Below are 17,161 nucleotides of genomic sequence, written 5' to 3'. Positions count from 1 at the left end.
AGACAATGTATATTTGTGACTTTAGGGGGGCGGGGGATGCCAGGTGACGTATGTAAGGGGTGCATGCAGGAAACCACAAAGGCAGAGCACAGGGGTTTTGTTTTGAGTCAGCAGCCTGAGAGTCAGACTGAGCCACAGAGAGAGCAGAACCTCCAGCATTGTGCAAAAAACCCCCTCAGACCAGCAAGGTCTCAGAGCGTGATCTCTAGCGCGCTCTCAAAGGGAAAGACGTTATAAACAGGAAACAAACACATTACCGGACTTTAATTAATACTGCCCTGCCCCTGCCCCCCAGTAACCAAGGGAACCTAACTTGCAGAGATACTACTCACTTTAGTGACACACACACAGACACACACACACACACACATGCACACACACACACACGCACACACACACACACACACACACACACACACACACACAGGCACGCACTCTCTCTTCCGCCTCGACTACTGTGTACACTCACATCCTCATAGTCAAACCCGTACAATACAAGGATTGTTTCATGTAAATCCATTCTGCTTTGCAGCTTACTCAGCACATATGAGTAGAACACTTTCATGTCCCGTGTCACCACAGCTGGTCACATGACCATGGAATGTACCATCAGGGCAGGAAAAGGAGGGGAATGATCGAGGTGCTTTGTGTTTCAATTCATCTGAAGATGTTTATGCTGAAAAAACACTATCACTTTAGTATTTTTTATGACTTATTGAGTGTATATTTAAATATTTTAATGATGTGCACTTCACTGAGCATTTCACGTGTAATGATATTCAACATTGTAAGCCGTATATAAAAAATTTGAAAGGTGCACACAAGCTGAAGTACATGTCTAAAACAACTTAATCAGACCAATACGGAGTGACTTTCAAGAGTTTTAGATTGTGACGTCATAAATTGTCATCGTCGTGATGTCAAATTTATAATTGATTTAATGACTATGCTGTGCTGCTCCCTATTGGTAAAACTCTGAACAACACGCATTATAAAAGACGGTTATGATGACCTTGCTCTGCATCATAATACAACTAACAAGCAACAACATAAAACATGTCAATGATAATGAATGTAAAATAGGAAAGTGAAAAGCCACTTTAATTACAGAAAGTGATACTGATCGTTTTGTCCCTGCAATTTATGTGCTGTATTTGGAACCATGAGGACAGATTTTGAGTAGTATTTATCTTTTGATAGTTAAGTGCACTGTTTTCTAATTCTGTCTCTTCTGGTCTGTTGTAATGGAAATGTGGTCTGAGGTGTGAGGTGGATAAATTTGACTGTCAGTGTGGTTTCAGCGCTGAGAGAGGGAGGAGCTGCAGGTCAGTCTTCCTGTGCAACTCTGGTCTGTGTAGAGCTGAATGTATAAGGCTGTGAGTGGAAAATAACTGGACCTCCCCTGTCACCACAACAAAGCAGTCTGAAACAGACAAACACATTTTTCTGGTGATGAAAGAGAGAGCTGTGTGCAAAAGCTTTCAGAAACAATAAGCAGTGCAGTGAACTAAGAGCAGGAAGCATATCAGGCAAAGGTATCTGTCCATGTGACCTTTAACCCCTCCCTTTTGTCATTTTAGGGTCATTGTTTAATATTATGCTGTCAAAACTAAATACTTTATAGTTGCAGTCCAGTCTGGGTAAGGGCATTACTCTCTCCTTGTTCTCTAGATCATCGGCCCCTGTGAACACCTGACAGGCATCTCAGCAGGAAATGCAAGTGAGAGCCTGTTCATGCTCTGTCCCTGTACACAGGAAGGAGTGGTCTAAAACGTACAGCACCGGATCAGTTACTGAGAACGCAAGCTGTCGCTGTGCATACAGGAAGTGCTTTGGTTACTGAAGGCTCAGGGAGGGCTCTGCTAGCAAGAGGCCTAGCCTTCAGAAAGCATGTCCAGCTGTTCTAAAGGTTGCTAGAGCGTACCCAAATTCACAGCGATGACAAGAGTAACAAGATAATTGATCTCCATGAAAATTACATTGAGAGATCAACTCCCGAAATAAATTTAGCAAATGTTTGACCGCCATCCATTACCACTGCAGGGAAAGCAGTCGCGTTTTCTCATGGTTTATAATATTTAATTTTATTTTTTTTGCCCTTGTCTCTCAAAATATGCATTGTCTCTTCTTCCAGTTAGAAATTTCTTTAGTATTTTGGTACAGTAACTACTACATGCAGGACAAATGCACTGACATTTTCATTTTGCCATTTTATTTCAACTCTTTCACACTAAAATGAGAATTGAACATTTGAATTGAATTTTTGCATAGGTAATTTTTTCAGTAATTTGCAGTTCATAGTTTATTCAGTGGTTCATACATATTTCTTGAAACAATATCTTTTAAAATTGAGAAGATTTATTTTGCAAACATGTATGTTGGGTCCAATGTTTAAATTAGAGAAGAGGCTCTGGGTTTAGAAAAGGCAAATCCAGAACGTTTGTATCATTTGCAGCCCCATATTATTATGTTCACCAATTCTGTCAAGGGAATAGTTGATAAATTGTGATCATTCTTGTGATGAAGATGAATTTTTATGGAAAGCTTCACTCGCGGTCTCTAAATCTCATATCTGAGTAAACCGTTTCTTTCTCCACTTCCCTCTTGTTCCGCCTCACTTTGGGATTCTTGGTGGTGAAAGTCAAAGCAGCGTAATTCATTGCTTCATCTTGACACTAAAAGGAAAAGCATAGCACAACACATTACACTTCATTCTGTAAATAATTTAGCAGAATATTCACCACAGAAATGGATTTAGTTAGTTAGTTAGTTAGTTGGTTAGTCAGTTAGTTAGTTAGTTAGTTAGTCATTTAAAGTAGTTAATTCCCCTCTCAGCGTTATATTTGTACCTGTCCGCTCAACAAGTCTTCTCCCGGCACTTGGTTGTTTGATGCAGCTCCTGTTAGAGTGAAATAGGAATGTAAACCACTGGTGGTTGGCTGAAAATAATACATTTAAGCAGTGATTTTCAATGGTGTACAATCTAATATGAAATATCATCATCATCATCATCAGTAGTAGTTATTATTTGAAGCAGTAGTGGTAGCAGTGTTTTTCATATAGTCAATGGCATTCATCAGACGAAAATAAGTTGCTACAACAATAAGAAATCCATCAGAGGAGCACATCTATGATATAATCTCCAGGGAATTAGGGTTGGCTCCAGTGGAGGTTACATATCGCTTTAAAAATATTTTAATTTGTTTGGAGGCCAGAAAACTCTGCTTACTCTGCATTCTCTCTTACTGCTTTTTACTGGCTTTTGCTCAAGAGCACTTTTATTTTCATAATCGAGGATTTGTCACATCACAGCTGTTGTGCCTGTAATTAGTACTTAGTGCCAGCTGGGTACCAAACACAAATACATAAAAACTACAACCAATATACAATATTGGGGTAAATATCAGATGCTAAAGTTGAATAAATTCAAGCCAGATTTGGCTTGCTTTTACGTATGATATGTGTACATAATGTGCACATACCGGAAAGCAGACAGACATTTGCACCAATGGAGGAACTTTACTTCATCTTGTTTTACAGAACTGTTCAGATGCTGTATATGCCCATAGCTGCATGCTATATATGAAATGGCCTTATATGCAGATGATGAAATTATTGTCATATTTCGAAACCGCACTACTTCACACTGACATTTGAACATTTTCACAATTCACAATTTTTGTGCCGCACCCATTAAGGTATTGAGTATTTTTATTATCTTGTATGTTTTATACTTGTCTGATCTGATTTAACAAACATTTGATTGTACTGTGTATATATTGTAAATAAAAATAGATTGACAAATAGCACACCGTTAAACCTGGTCTCCTACCTTTGTAATTCTCACAGCTCTTTCTCCTTTTCAGAGCGAGGATAATATTTAGGATCACACTCAACGCCAAAGCTCCCGCCATGCAATAAAGAGGCAAAGCTTCATTCCCTGACATATAAAATTCAAGAATTAGTACAGCACCCTTCACGAGTAACATGAACCTTTTAAGATGTGAGATCACAAACATGTGATTAGAATGTTCTTCACTGAACATTCTAATGCTGATGTCACAGTCACTACTGGTAATTGAAAACAGTGGATTGCTCGAACAGTTATGGAAAATCATAACAAAAAAATAAAAGAGGAATAGAAAACAATAAAAGTTTACCACATTAAAAAAATCAGCTAATGATAAACAAACATTCAATAATTTCAGATGAATTCTGAATATTCCCCCGGTTGATATTATTTAAGTAATCTTTTAGCCCATGCCTTCCCAAAATTAATGTATGAACCTTTTAAAATTAATAAAGACAATGCTTTCAATGTGTGATTGTTTTTCTTACGGTCAATATCCAGCTTGGTCCCGTTCCCAAACAGGATCTCCCCACAGATGTCCACAGCACAGTAGTAAGTCCCAGCATCAGAGGGGCTGAGGTTCCTCTTGGGGAAGTTGTAGACACAGCTCTGTGTGGGAGACACAGCCCCAGAGCTCCTCTGGCACTTATCACTCCTGTTTCCATGGGTGTAAATGATTCCTGGAGGGGACTCTCCTGTGCTCTGTCTGAACCAGTACACACTGTGTTCTCCTGCACAGGTCTCAGTGTGTACTGTACACTGCAGCGTCACAGAGTCTCCTGGCTGCACTGACTCAGACTCGGGCTGCTGCAGTACTACTGTCCTGCCGTGTGACTCTGAATCTGAAGAATTCAGTTTGATAATTAAAAATATAACAGGATATATTTTTGGATTCAATCATTATTTTTCCATAACTGTTTATTCTGTAAAAATACAATTTTTTTTTTGGCTTATTTTTCCATTCATTCAATGAGAAAATGTCCATTTGTGACTTTTTAACAGTGACTTAAAAAAAATCATATGTAAAATTTCATGTTTCACTTTACAGTAACAACTATTGAATAAAAATGGAGCATATTTCAATTTCTTTACTTCTTAATACTTAGCCAATACGTGAACAAACAAAGCAGTTCGAATGACACTCCCCTAAAATAATGATGTTTTCTTAATTTTATTTCCCATTTAAAAGAGCAAAAAGCAAATGGCTATATTAAAATATTGATCAGGATAATTTATCATAGGATAGTTTGTCCAAGAAAATTCACTAATAACATAATATATATTTCACAGATAATGTGTCAGTGTGCCAAGTAACAAATTGTTGGAAACCTGCACATTAAAACAAACAAGTGTTGAACATGAACTAAGCTTCATACTTACCCGTCACCATTAAAATAGTTCCATCTCCAAAGCTGATCATACTGACACGTGAAATACTGCAGTAGTATGTGGCTGAATCTGACGGCTCTACTCCTGACACAGTCAGGTTAAAGCTCCCCTCCGCTGCTTTAGCACTGAAGCGTTCACTGTCTTTAAACTCATTGAACAACATAGCACCTGATACAGAGTTCATTTGTATCGCTATAAGCCGAGGCTTCTGTCCAAGAGGCTGCTTAAACCAGCTGATACTCGGCACATCCTCTGTAGGGTAGAAACATGGGAGAGTCACAGTGTCTCCAAGCTGAGCTCTCACCAGCGCGTCAAGCTGAACTATATTCCCAAGCAGACCATCTGTGAGATGACAGAGAGCAATATTTCAATGCAAATGACAATGAGAAATAAGCAATAAAAAAACCCCTGCAAGCTCAGTATAAACATCTTTATACAGTCCTAGTGTAAAGTTATTTTGGCTGATAAGTCAATAATAATTATACACTTACAGACTTCGCTGAAAAGCACAAGAACAGCACAGAGTGGCGGCATCACCGTGTCTGAACTCTCCTCTTCTGGAGACTCTCCTCTGCCTGAGACCCTGCTTGTCCTCTGCGCTGTAAAACTCAAACTGTACAGATAAGAGGAGGACTTGAGGTGATAATTTCCAGTTAACCTGAACTGTAGGAGGTTCAGGTTCACATCTGAAGATTTGATTGGCTGCTCAATGAGGCTAATTATAGGGTGACAAAGGTCCACAAATCAACACTCTCAGTGCAACAAAACAGGACCCTCGTCATTATTTCCATTGTTATGACGTTATGTCTGTGCAGTGGCCATTTCATAAATTTCAAAATAATATACATTGAGAATAATCACACATTGGAAACTACACCTCGATCCCTACTGACATGTGACCTCAGCTGGGATATTGCAATGGATCAGTTTGGAATCAACCTTGTCACAAAACATCAGGGGGCCTTGTCACAAAGCTTGATGATGAGAAGGTGACCACTTGACCACACAATCTCTTTCTTTTCTTAGTGAAAATGTACTACAGAAACTTTAGGAAGATTATTTAAGAAGACTAACAGGATAGAGAGTGTGGATGCTGGTTCAGACTTTTTCACCTGAACAGGACATCACCTGCTGCACTGTGTTCTATATGCTGGACATTGACTTTTATTTGATTAAAGGCGGGAGAGGTGCATATAGCTCATCCACCATGAAGTGTGAGTGTGTGTGTGTGTGTGTGTTTGTGTGAATGTGTGTGCATGTGTGTGTGTGTGTGTGCACGCACGCGCATGGGGTGTGTGTGTGTGTTTGTGTGTGTATTTGTGTGCATGTGGCTTCTGTCATCTGGAAACAAAAAACAGAAGTGGCCTAAAAATAAATATTTGCTTCCTACATACCTGACCCAAAAATATAGTTTGGCGATGATGCTATTCAGTTCAGAACCATGGACAGCGCAGTGGAATGTTCATACTGTGATGTCACAGTTCCCTGAAATCTTGAGGAAGCCATAAGAAGATAACAGAGTCTCGCATTGTCAAAACACAAGTGAATGAAATCTTTTAATGTTTACATTATCAATTATTTGAATACTGAATGTGATTATTTTAACCTAAGGTGATTTCCATGGCTGTTAAGAAAGCTTGATACACATGGACTGTGCAGATTTAGCAGGAATTCATGTTTATCTGGATTTAGATATCTTACTGCTGACTAATTATAACATGAGGTGTCATTGGTTACTTATATTTATTAGGGATTAAATCAAAATTTTTTACGTTTGTAGAATGTTTAAACTCCTATTGTACGAACATGTCAAATGTTGTTTTGAGCTCAATGAAAGTTAACCAAATGGCTAAAGAAAGACCATGATTATAAAGATTTCAAACTATCAGTGAAAGATTTCTGACAGCCCTCTGATCTAAGTGCAGAGATATGTACTATTATTGTTAGAAAGGAATTGCATGTGGTGAGCACACATAGTTCTGACCTCTCCTGAGTATCGAGAGAGAGAGAGAGAGAGAGAGAGAGAGAGAGAGAGAGAGAGAGAGAGAGAGAGAGAGAGAACTAGGTAACGTATGAAAGGGGTGCATGCCACAAGCAGAGCACAGGGGTTTTGTTTTGAGTCACTGGCCAGAGAGTCAGACCAAACCACAGAGAGAGTTGCGCCTGCAGCATTGTGCAAAAAACACCCCCACAGACCAGCAAGCAGGTCTCAGAGCGTGATCTCTAGCACACTCTGACAGGGGAAGAGGTTATAAACAGGAAACAAATACATAAATAGTCTAAAGTTAATACTGACAATGCCCTGCCCCCAACCATCAGTGCCCAATGGAAATTAACTTGCACACATGTGCACACACACACAAGCACACACATACATGCACACACACACACAGACATATGCACACACACACACAGACACATGCACACACACACACAGACACATGCACACACACACACACACACACACACACACACAGTCACACTGTCTCTCTCCCTCTCTTCCCTTTCACCTATGCACCTGCAACCCAGTAAAAACCCCCATGATTCAGGGATCGTTTCATTTGAATCCATTCTGCTGCACACCTTACTCAGCACTTACATTCATTATGCAGACTGCAGGGCCTGAATGAGTCAAGAGCTCTTTCATGACCCATGAGACTACAGTTGGTCACATGACCATGAAATGCATCATCAGGGCGGGAAAAGGAGGGAAGTGATCCAGATGCTGTGTCTCAATACATCTGATGATGTTTGAGGTGAACATCATCATGGCTTCACTTCACTTCAGTAATTTCTTCATTTTTGTCACTTATTGAGTATATGTATATCTTTTTTATATGCACTTTTTTGAGCGTTTTATGCACGATCATATTCGGCATTGTGAGTAATGTTCTAAAAATCTCAGAAAAACGTGTGCACTAGCTGAGCCTAAATATACACCCGAATAAGAGCAATCAGACCAATATGGTGTGAATCATACAACTCTTAGGTATTAAAACCATAATTTATCATCACAATAATGTGGGCATAATTACATTTTCCATTTCTATGATGTGCTGCCCCCTACTGGTAAAACTCCGAATAACACACATTTTGAAAGGAGGTCATGATGAAGCTGCAGTGGATCATATCAAACCTAAAAAGCCGCGGCATTAAATATGTTATTGATGATGAATACATTCTGTAATAGAAAGTTCTTTTAATTATAGTGTGCCATGCTGACCATTGGTCGCTGCAATTTATGTACTAAATATTGAAACTTGGGGACAGATTTAGATTAGTATTTTTATTTTTAAATATAAATGCACTGTTTTTTGTTCACAGGTCTGTTGTAATGGAAAGGAGGTCTGAGATGTGAAGTTGATGGGAGCGTCAGTGTGGTTTCAGCGCTGAGGAGAGGGAGGTGTGAACACAGCTCTGTGCAGCAGGTTAGTCTTCCTGTGCAGCTCTGGTGTGTGTAGAGCTGAATGTATAAGGCTATGAGTGGAAAATATCTGGACCTCCCCTGTCACCACAACAAAGCAGTCTGAAACAGACAAACACATTTTACTTGTAATGAAAAAGAGAGCCGTGTGTAAAAGCTTTCAGAAACAATAAGCAGTGCAGTGACCTCAGAGCAGGAAGCATATCAGGCAAAGGTATCTGTCCATGTGACCTTTAACCCCTCCCTTTTGTCATTTTAGGGTCATTGTTTAATATTATTCTGTCAAAACTAAATACTTTATAGTTGCAAGTCCAGTCTGGGTAAGGGCATTACTCTCTCCTTGTTCTCTAGATCATCTGCCCCTGTGAACACCTGACAGGCATCTCAGCAGGAAGTGCATGAACATGTGACAGTCTGTTCATGCTCTGTCCCTGTACACAGGAAGGAATCTGCCACTGAGTCATTGTGTCTGAACATGTGCCCAGTTGTTCTAAAACATACAGTGCAGCATCAGTAACTGAGAACACAAGAAAGCTGTCGCTGTGCATACAGGAAGTGCTTTGGTTACTGAAGGCTCAGGGAGGGCTCTGCTAGCAAGAGGCCTAGCCTTCAGAATGCATATCCAGCTGTTCTAAAGGTTGCTAGAGCGTACCCAAATTCACAGTGATGAGAAGAGTAACAAGATAATTGATCTCCATTAAAATTACATTGAGAGATCAACTCCCGAAATAAACTTAGCAAATGTTTGACCGCCATCCATTACCACTGCAGGGAAAGCAGTCGCGTTTTCTCATGGTTTATAATATTTCTTTTTTTTTTGCCCTTGTCTCTCAAAATATGCATTGTTTCTTCTTCCAGTTAGAAATTTCTTTAGTATTTTGGTACAGTAACTACTACATGCAGGACAAATGCACTGACATTTTCATTTTGCCATTTTATTTCAACTCTTTCACACTAAAATGAGAATTGAACATTTGAATTGTTGCATAGGTAATTTTTCAGTAATTTGCAGTTTATAGTTTATTCAGTGGTTCATACATATTTCTTGAAACAATATCTTTTAAAATTGAAAAGATTTATTTTGCAAACATGTATGTTGGGTCCAATGTTTAAATTAGAAAAGAGGCTTTGGGTTTAGAAAAGGCAAATCCAGAACGTTTGTATCATTTGCAGCCCCATATTATTATGTTCACCAATTCTGTCAAGGGAATAGTTGATAAATTGTGATCATTCTTGTGATGAACATAAATTTTTATGGAAAGCTTCACTCGCGGTCTCTAAATCTCATATCTGAGTAAACCGTTTCTCTCTCCACTTCCCTCTTGTTCCTCCTCACTTTGGGTTTCTTGGTGGTGAAAGTCAAAGCAGCGTAATTCATTGCTTCATCTTGACACTGAAAGGAAAAGCATAGCATAGCACATTACACTTCATTATGATAATAATTATGCAATTATTCCACAGAAATGGATTTAGTCAGTTAGTTAGTTAGTTAGTTAGTCATTTAAAGTAGTTAATTCCCCTCTCAGCGTTATATTTGTACCTGTCCGCTCAACAAGTCTTCTCCCGGCACTTGATTGTTTGATGCAGCTCCTGTTAGAGTGAAATAGGAACGTAAAGCAATGGTGGTTGGCTGAAAATAATACATTTAAGCAGTGATTTTCAATGGTGTACAATCTAATATGAAATATCATCATCATCATCATCATCAGTAGTAGTTAATATTTGAAGCAGTAGTGGTAGCAGTGTTTTTCATATAGTCAATGGCATTCATCAGACGACAATAAGTTGCTACAACAATAAGAAATCCATCAGAGGAGCACATCTATGATATAATCTCCAGGGAATTAGGGTTGGCTCGAGTGGAGATTACATATCGCTTTAAAAATATTTTAATTTGTTTGGAGGCCAGAAAACTCTGCTTACTCTGCATTCTCTCTTACTGCTTTTTACTGGCTTTTGCTCAAGAGCACTTTTATTTTCATAATATGGGGCGACATAGCTCAGGAGGTAAGACCGATTGTCTGGCAGTCGGAGGGTTGCCGGTTCAAACCCCGCCCTGGGCGTGTCGAAGTGTCCTTGAGCAAGACACCTAACCCCTAACTGCTCTGGCGAATGAGAGGCATCAATTGTAAAGCGCTTTGGATAAAAGAGCTATATAAATGCAGTCCATTTACCATAATCGAGGATTTGTCACATCACAGCTGTTGTGCCTGTAATTAGTACTTAGTGCCGGCTGGGTACCAAACACAAATACATAAAAACTACAACCAATATACAATATTGGGGTAAATATCTGATGCTAAAGTTGAATAAATTCAAGCCAGATTTGGCTTGCTTTTATGTGTGAAATGTGTACATAATGTGCTCATACCGGAAAGTAGACAGACCTCTGCACCAATGGAGGAAATTTACTTCATCTTGTTTTACAGAACTGTTCAGATGCTGTATATGCCCATAGCTGCATGCTAGATATGAAATGGCCTTATATGCAGATGATGAAATTATTGTCATATTTCGAAACCGCACTACTTCACACTGACATTTGAACATTTTCACAATTCACAATTTTTGTACCGCACCCATTAAGGTATTGAGTATTTTTATTATCTTGTATGTTTTATACTTGTCTGATCTGATTTAACAAACATTTGATTGTACTGTGTATATGTTGTAAATAAAAATAGATTGACACATAGCACACCGTTAAACCTGGTCTCTTACCTTTGTAATTCTCACAGCTCTTTCTCCTTTTCAAAGCGAGGACAATATTTAGGATCACACTCAACGCCAAAGCTCCCGCCATGCAATAAAGAGGCAAAGCTTCATTCCCTGACATATAAAATTCAAGATTTAGTACAGCACCCTTCACGAGTAACATGAACCTTTTAAGATGTGAGATCACACACATGTGATTAGAATGTTCTTCACTGAACATTCTAATGCTGATGTCACAGTCACTACTGGTAATTGAAAACAATGGAGTTTTAGAACAGTTATGGAAAATCATTCCAAAAAAATAAAAGAGGAATAGCAAACAATAAAAGCTTACCACATGAAAAAAAATCAGCTAATGATAAATAAACATTCAATAATTTCAGATGAATTCTGAATATTCCCCCGGTTGATATTATTTAAGTAATCTTTTAGCCCATGCCTTTCCAAAATTAATGTATGAACCTTTTAAAATTAATTAAGACAATGCTTTCAATGTGTGATTGTTTTTCTTACGGTCAATGTCCAGCTTGGTCCCATTCCCAAACAGGATCTCCCCACAGGTGGCCACAGCACAGTAGTAAGTCCCAGCATCAGAGGGGCTGAGGTTCCTCTTGGGGAAGTTGTAGACACAGCTCTGTGTGGGAGACACAGCCCCAGAGCTCCTCTGGCACTCATCACTCCTGTTTCCATGGGTGTAAATGATTCCTGGAGGGGACTCTCCTGTGCTCTTTCTGAACCAGTACACACTGTGTTGTCCTGCACAGGTCTCAGTGTGTACTGTACACTGCAGAGTCACAGAGTCTCCTGACTGCACTGACTCAGACTCGGGCTGCTGCAGTACTACTGTCCTGCCGTGTGACTCTGAATCTGAAGAATTAAGTTTGATAATTAAAAATATAACAGGATATATTTTTGGATTCAATCATTATTTTTCCATAACTGTTTATTCTGTAAAAATACAATTTTTTTTTTGGCTTATTTTTCCATTCATTCAATGAGAAAATGTCCATTTGTGACTTTTTAACAGTGACTTAAAAAAAATCGTATGTAAAATTTCATGTTTCACTTTAATTACAGTAACAACTATTGAGTAAAAATGTAGCATATTTCAATTTCTTTACTTCTTAATACTTAGCCAATACGTGAACAAACAAAGCAGTTCGAACGACACTCCCCTAAAATAATGATGTTTTCTTAATTTTATTTCCCCTTTAAAAGAGCAAAAAGCAAATGGCTATATTAAAATATTGATCAGGATAATTTATCATAGGATAGTTTGTCCAAGAAAATTCACTAATAACATAATATATATTTCACAGATAATGTGTCAGTGTGCCAAGTAACAAATTGTTGGAAACCTGCACAAGTGTTAAACATGAACTAAGCTTCATACTTACCCGTCACCATTAAAGTGGTTCCATTTCCAAAGCTGATCTCTTTGTAGCGCGTAAGAGCGCAGTAGTATGTGGCAGAATCAGACGGCTCTACTCCTGACACAGTCAGGTTAAAGCTCCCCTCCGCTGCTTTACCACTGAAGCGTTCACTGTCTTTAAACTCATTTAAAAATATAGCATCTGATACAGAGTTCATTTTTATTACCATAAGCTGAGGCTTATGTCCAAGAGGCTGTTTAAACCAGCTGACACTCGGCCCGTCCTCTGTAGGGTAGAAGCACGGGAGAGTCACAGTGTCTCCAAGCTGAGCTCTCACTAGCGCATCAGGCTGAATTATATTCCCAAGCAGACCATCTGTGAGATGACAGAAAGCAATATTTCAATGCAAATGACAATGAGAAATAAGCAATAAAAAACCCCTGCAAGCTCAGTATGAACATCTTTATACAGTCCTAGTGTAAAGTTATTTTGGCTGATAAGTCAATAATAATTATACACTTACAGACTTCGCTGAAAAGCACAAGAACAGCACAGAGTGGCAGCATCACCGTGTCTGAACTCTCCTCTTCTGGAGACTCTCCTCTGCCTGAGACTCTGCTTGTCCTCTGCGCTGTAAAACTCAAACTGTACAGATAAGAGGAGGACTTGAGGTGATAATTTCCAGTTAACCTGAACTGTAGGAGGTTCAGGTTCACATCTGTCACGTGTCAGGGGAAGATTTGATTGGCTGCTCAATGAGGCTAATTATAGGGTGACAAAGGTCCACAAATCAACACTCTCAGTGCAACAAAACAGGACCCTCGTCATTATTTCCATTGTTATGACGTTATGTCTGTGCAGTGGCCATTTCATAAATTTCAAAATAATATACATTGAGAATAATCACACATTGGAAACTACACCTCGATCCCTACTGACATGTGACCTCAGCTGGGATATTGCAATGGATCAGTTTGGAATCAACCTTGTCACAAAACATCAGGGGGCCTTGTCACAAAGCTTGATGGTGAGAAGGTGACCACTTGACCACACAATCTCTTTCTTTTCTTAGTGAAAATGTACCACAGAAACTTTCGAAAGATTATTTAAGAAGACTAACAGGATAGAGAGTGTGGATGCTGGTTCAGACTTTTTCACCTGAACAGGACATCACCTGCTGCACTGTGTTCTATATGCTGGACATTGACTTTTATTTGATTATAGGAGGGAGAGGTGCGTATAGCTACACATCTACCAGGGAATTATGTGTGTGTGTGTGTGTGTGTGTGCGTGTGTGTGCTTGTGTGTGTGTGTGTGTGTGTGTGTGTGTGTGGGTGGGTGTATTTGTGTGCATGTGGCTTTTGTCATCTGAAAACAAATAAAAGAAGTGGCCTAAAAAAAAAATTTGCTTCCTACATGCCTGACCCAAAAATATAATTTGGTGATGATGCTATTCAGTTCAGAACCACGGACAGCGCAGTGGAATGTTCATACTGTGATGTCACAGTTCCCTGTAAGCCATAAGAAAATAACAGAGTCTCACATTGTCAAAACACAAGTGAATGAAATGTTTATCTTATCTCTGTTATATTATCTCTTATTTGAATTCCGAATGCGATTATTTTAACCTAAGGTGATTTCCATGGCTGTTAAGAAAGCTTGATACACATGGACTGTGCAGATTTAGCAGGAATTCATGTTTAACAGGATTTAGATATTCCACTGCTGACTAATTATAACAGGGGGTGTCACTGGATATTAATCTCAATTAGGGATTAAATAAAAATGTTTACGTTTGTAGAATGTTTAAACTCATATTGTACGAACATGTCAAATGTTGTTTTGAGCTCAATGAAAGTTAATCAAATGGCTAAAGAAAGACCATGATTATAAAGATTTCAAACTACCAGTGAAAGATTTCTGACAGCCCTCTGATCTAAGTGCAGAGATATGTATTATTATTGTTAGAAAGGAATTGCGTGCGGAGAGCACACATAATTCTGACCTCTCCTGAGTATCGAGAGAGAGAGAGAGAGAGAGAGAGAGAGAGAGAGAGAGAGAGAGAGAGAGAGAGAGAGAGAGAAAGAGAGAGAAAGAGAAAGAGAGAGAAAGAGAGAGAAAGAGAAAGAGAGAGGGAGAGGGAGAGTACTAGGTAACGTATGAAAGGGGTGCATGCCACAGGCAGAGCACAGGGGTTTTGTTTTGAGTCACTGGCCAGAGAGTCAGACCAAACCACAGAGAAAGCTGTACCTCCAGCATTGTGCAAAAAACACCCCCACAGACCAGCAAGCAGGTGTCAAAGCGTGATCTCTAGCGCGCTCTGACAGGGGAAGAGGTTATCAACAGGAAACAAATACATAAATAGTCTAAAGTTAATACTGACAATGTCCTGCCCCCAACCATCAGTGCCCAATGGAAATTAACTTGCACACATGTGCACACACACACAAGCACACAGACATATGCACACACACAGACAGACACATGCACACACACACACAGACACATGCACACACACACACACACACACACACACAGTCATACTGTCTCTCTCCCTCTCTTCCCTTTCACCTATGCACTTGCAACCCAGTAAAAACCCCCATGATTCAGGGATCGTTTCATTTGAATCCATTCTGCTCCACACCTTACTCAGCACATACATTCATTATGCAGACTGCAGGGCCTGAATGAGTCAAGAGCTCTTTCATGACCCATGAGACTACAGTTGGTCACATGACCATGAAATGCATCATCAGGGCGGGAAAAGGAGGGAAGTGATCCAGATGCTGTGTCTCAATACATCTGATGATGTTTGAGGTGAACATCATCATGGCTTCACTTCACTTCAGTAATTTCTTCATTTTTGTCACTTATTGAGTATATGTATATCTTTTTTATATGCACTTTTTTGAGCGTTTTATGCACGATCATATTCGGCATTGTGAGTAATGTTCTAAAAATCTCAGAAAAACGTGTGCACTAGCTGAGCCTAAATATACACCCGAATAAGAGCAATCAGACCAATATGGTGTGAATCATACAACTCTTAGGTCTTAAAACCATAATTTATCATCACAATAATGTGGGCATAATTACATTTTCCATTTCTATGATGTGCTGCCCCCTACTGGTAAAACTCCGAATAACACACATTTTGAAAGGAGGTCATGATGAAGCTGCAGTGGATCATATCAAACCTAAAAAGCCGCGGCATTAAATATGTTATTGATGATGAATACATTCTGTAATAGAAAGTTCTTTTAATTATAGTGTGCCATGCTGACCATTGGTCGCTGCAATTTATGTACTAAATTTTGAAACTTGGGGACAGATTTAGATTAGTATTTTTATTTTGAAATATAAATGCACTGTTTTTTGTTCACAGGTCTGTTGTAATGGAAAGGAGGTCTGAGATGTGAAGTTGATGGGAGCGTCAGTGTGGTTTCAGCGCTGAGGAGAGGGAGGTGTGAACACAGCTCTGTGCAGCAGGTCAGTCTTCCTGTGCAGCTCTGGTGTGTGTAGAGCTGAATGTATAAGGCTATGAGTGGAAAATATCTGGACCTCCCCTGTCACCACAACAGAGCAGTCTGAAACAAACAAACACATTTTTCTGGTAGTGAAAGAGAGAGCCGTGTGCAAAAGCCTTCAGAAACAATAAGCAGTGCAGTGACCTCAGAGCAGGAAGCATATCAGGCAAAGGTATCTGTCCATGTGACCTTTAACCCCTCCCTTTTGTTATTTTAGGGTCATTGTTTAATATTATGCTGTCAAAACTAAATACTTTATAGTTGCAAGTCCAGTCTGGGTAAGGGCATTACTCTCTCCTTGTTCTCTAGATCATCTGCCCCTGTGAACACCTGACAGGCATCTCAGCAGGAAGTGCATGAACATGTGACAGTCTGTTCATGCTCTGTCCCTGTACACATGAAGGAATCTGCCACTGAGTCATTGTGTCTGAACATGTGCCCAGTTGTTCTAAAACATACAGTGCAGCATCAGTAACTGAGAACACAAGAAAGCTGTCGCTGTGCATACAGGAAGTGCTTTGGTTACTGAAGGCTCAGGGAGGGCTCTGCTAGCAAGAGGCCTAGCCTTCAGAAAGCATATCCAGCTGTTCTAAAGCTTGCTAGAGCGTACCCAAATTCACAGCGATTTCAAGAGTAACAAGATAATTGATCTCCATGAAAATTACATTGAGAGATCAACTCCCGAAATAAACTTAGCAAATGTTTGACCGCCATCCATTACCACTGCAGGGAAAGCAGTCGCGTTTTCTCATGGTTTATAATATTTCTTTTTTTTTTGCCCTTGTCTCTCAAAATATGCATTGTTTCTTCTTCCAGTTAGAAATTTCTTTAGTATTTTGGTACAGTAACTACTACATGCAGGACAAATGCACTGACATTTTCA

At 39.4% G+C, this 17,161-nt stretch overlaps 2 protein-coding genes across 2 annotated transcripts; both read right to left on the bottom strand.

The window, feature by feature from the left end:
* Positions 1–2,200: 2,200 nt before the first annotated feature.
* Positions 2,201–5,773, bottom strand: LOC118222476. Its single transcript, XM_035408101.1, has 6 exons — positions 5,731–5,773; positions 5,231–5,581; positions 4,339–4,692; positions 3,833–3,940; positions 2,850–2,899; positions 2,201–2,675 (listed from the first exon to the last, which is right to left on the bottom strand). Exons 1-6 carry the CDS (start codon positions 5,771–5,773, stop codon positions 2,547–2,549), a joined length of 1,035 nt encoding a protein of 344 aa, XP_035263992.1. The 3' UTR covers positions 2,201–2,546.
* A 3,892-nt stretch (positions 5,774–9,665) lies between these two features.
* LOC118223797 (junctional adhesion molecule A-like) lies at positions 9,666–13,385 on the bottom strand. Its single transcript, XM_035410786.1, has 6 exons — positions 13,275–13,385; positions 12,776–13,126; positions 11,892–12,245; positions 11,385–11,492; positions 10,204–10,253; positions 9,666–10,056 (listed from the first exon to the last, which is right to left on the bottom strand). The coding sequence occupies exons 1-6, from the start codon at positions 13,315–13,317 to the stop codon at positions 9,928–9,930; spliced, it is 1,035 nt and encodes a 344-aa protein (XP_035266677.1). The 5' UTR covers positions 13,318–13,385; the 3' UTR covers positions 9,666–9,927.
* Between the last annotated feature and the right edge of the window lie 3,776 nt (positions 13,386–17,161).

The sequence above is a fragment of the Anguilla anguilla genome, chromosome 3 (assembly GCF_013347855.1).
Source record: "Anguilla anguilla isolate fAngAng1 chromosome 3, fAngAng1.pri, whole genome shotgun sequence".
Taxonomy (NCBI): Eukaryota; Metazoa; Chordata; class Actinopteri; order Anguilliformes; family Anguillidae; genus Anguilla; species Anguilla anguilla.
This window is presented reverse-complemented; position numbering and strand designations above follow the sequence as displayed.

Excerpts from the sequence above, each read along its gene's own strand:
- LOC118222476 (XM_035408101.1), bottom strand. The coding sequence starts at position 5,773 with ATGCCGCCACTCTGTGCTGTTCTTGTGCTTTTCAGCGAAGTCT. Across the intron at positions 4,693-5,230 it reads AACTATTTTAATGGTGACGG|ATTCAGAGTCACACGGCAGG; the intron begins GTAAGTATGAAG and ends TGAATTCTTCAG. Across the intron at positions 3,941-4,338 it reads GACCAAGCTGGATATTGACC|GGAATGAAGCTTTGCCTCTT; the intron begins GTAAGAAAAACA and ends TTTATATGTCAG.
- LOC118223797 (XM_035410786.1), bottom strand. The coding sequence starts at position 13,317 with ATGCTGCCACTCTGTGCTGTTCTTGTGCTTTTCAGCGAAGTCT. Across the intron at positions 13,127-13,274 it reads TGTGCTTTTCAGCGAAGTCT|ATGGTCTGCTTGGGAATATA; the intron begins GTAAGTGTATAA and ends GTCATCTCACAG. Across the intron at positions 11,493-11,891 it reads GACCAAGCTGGACATTGACC|GGAATGAAGCTTTGCCTCTT; the intron begins GTAAGAAAAACA and ends TTTATATGTCAG.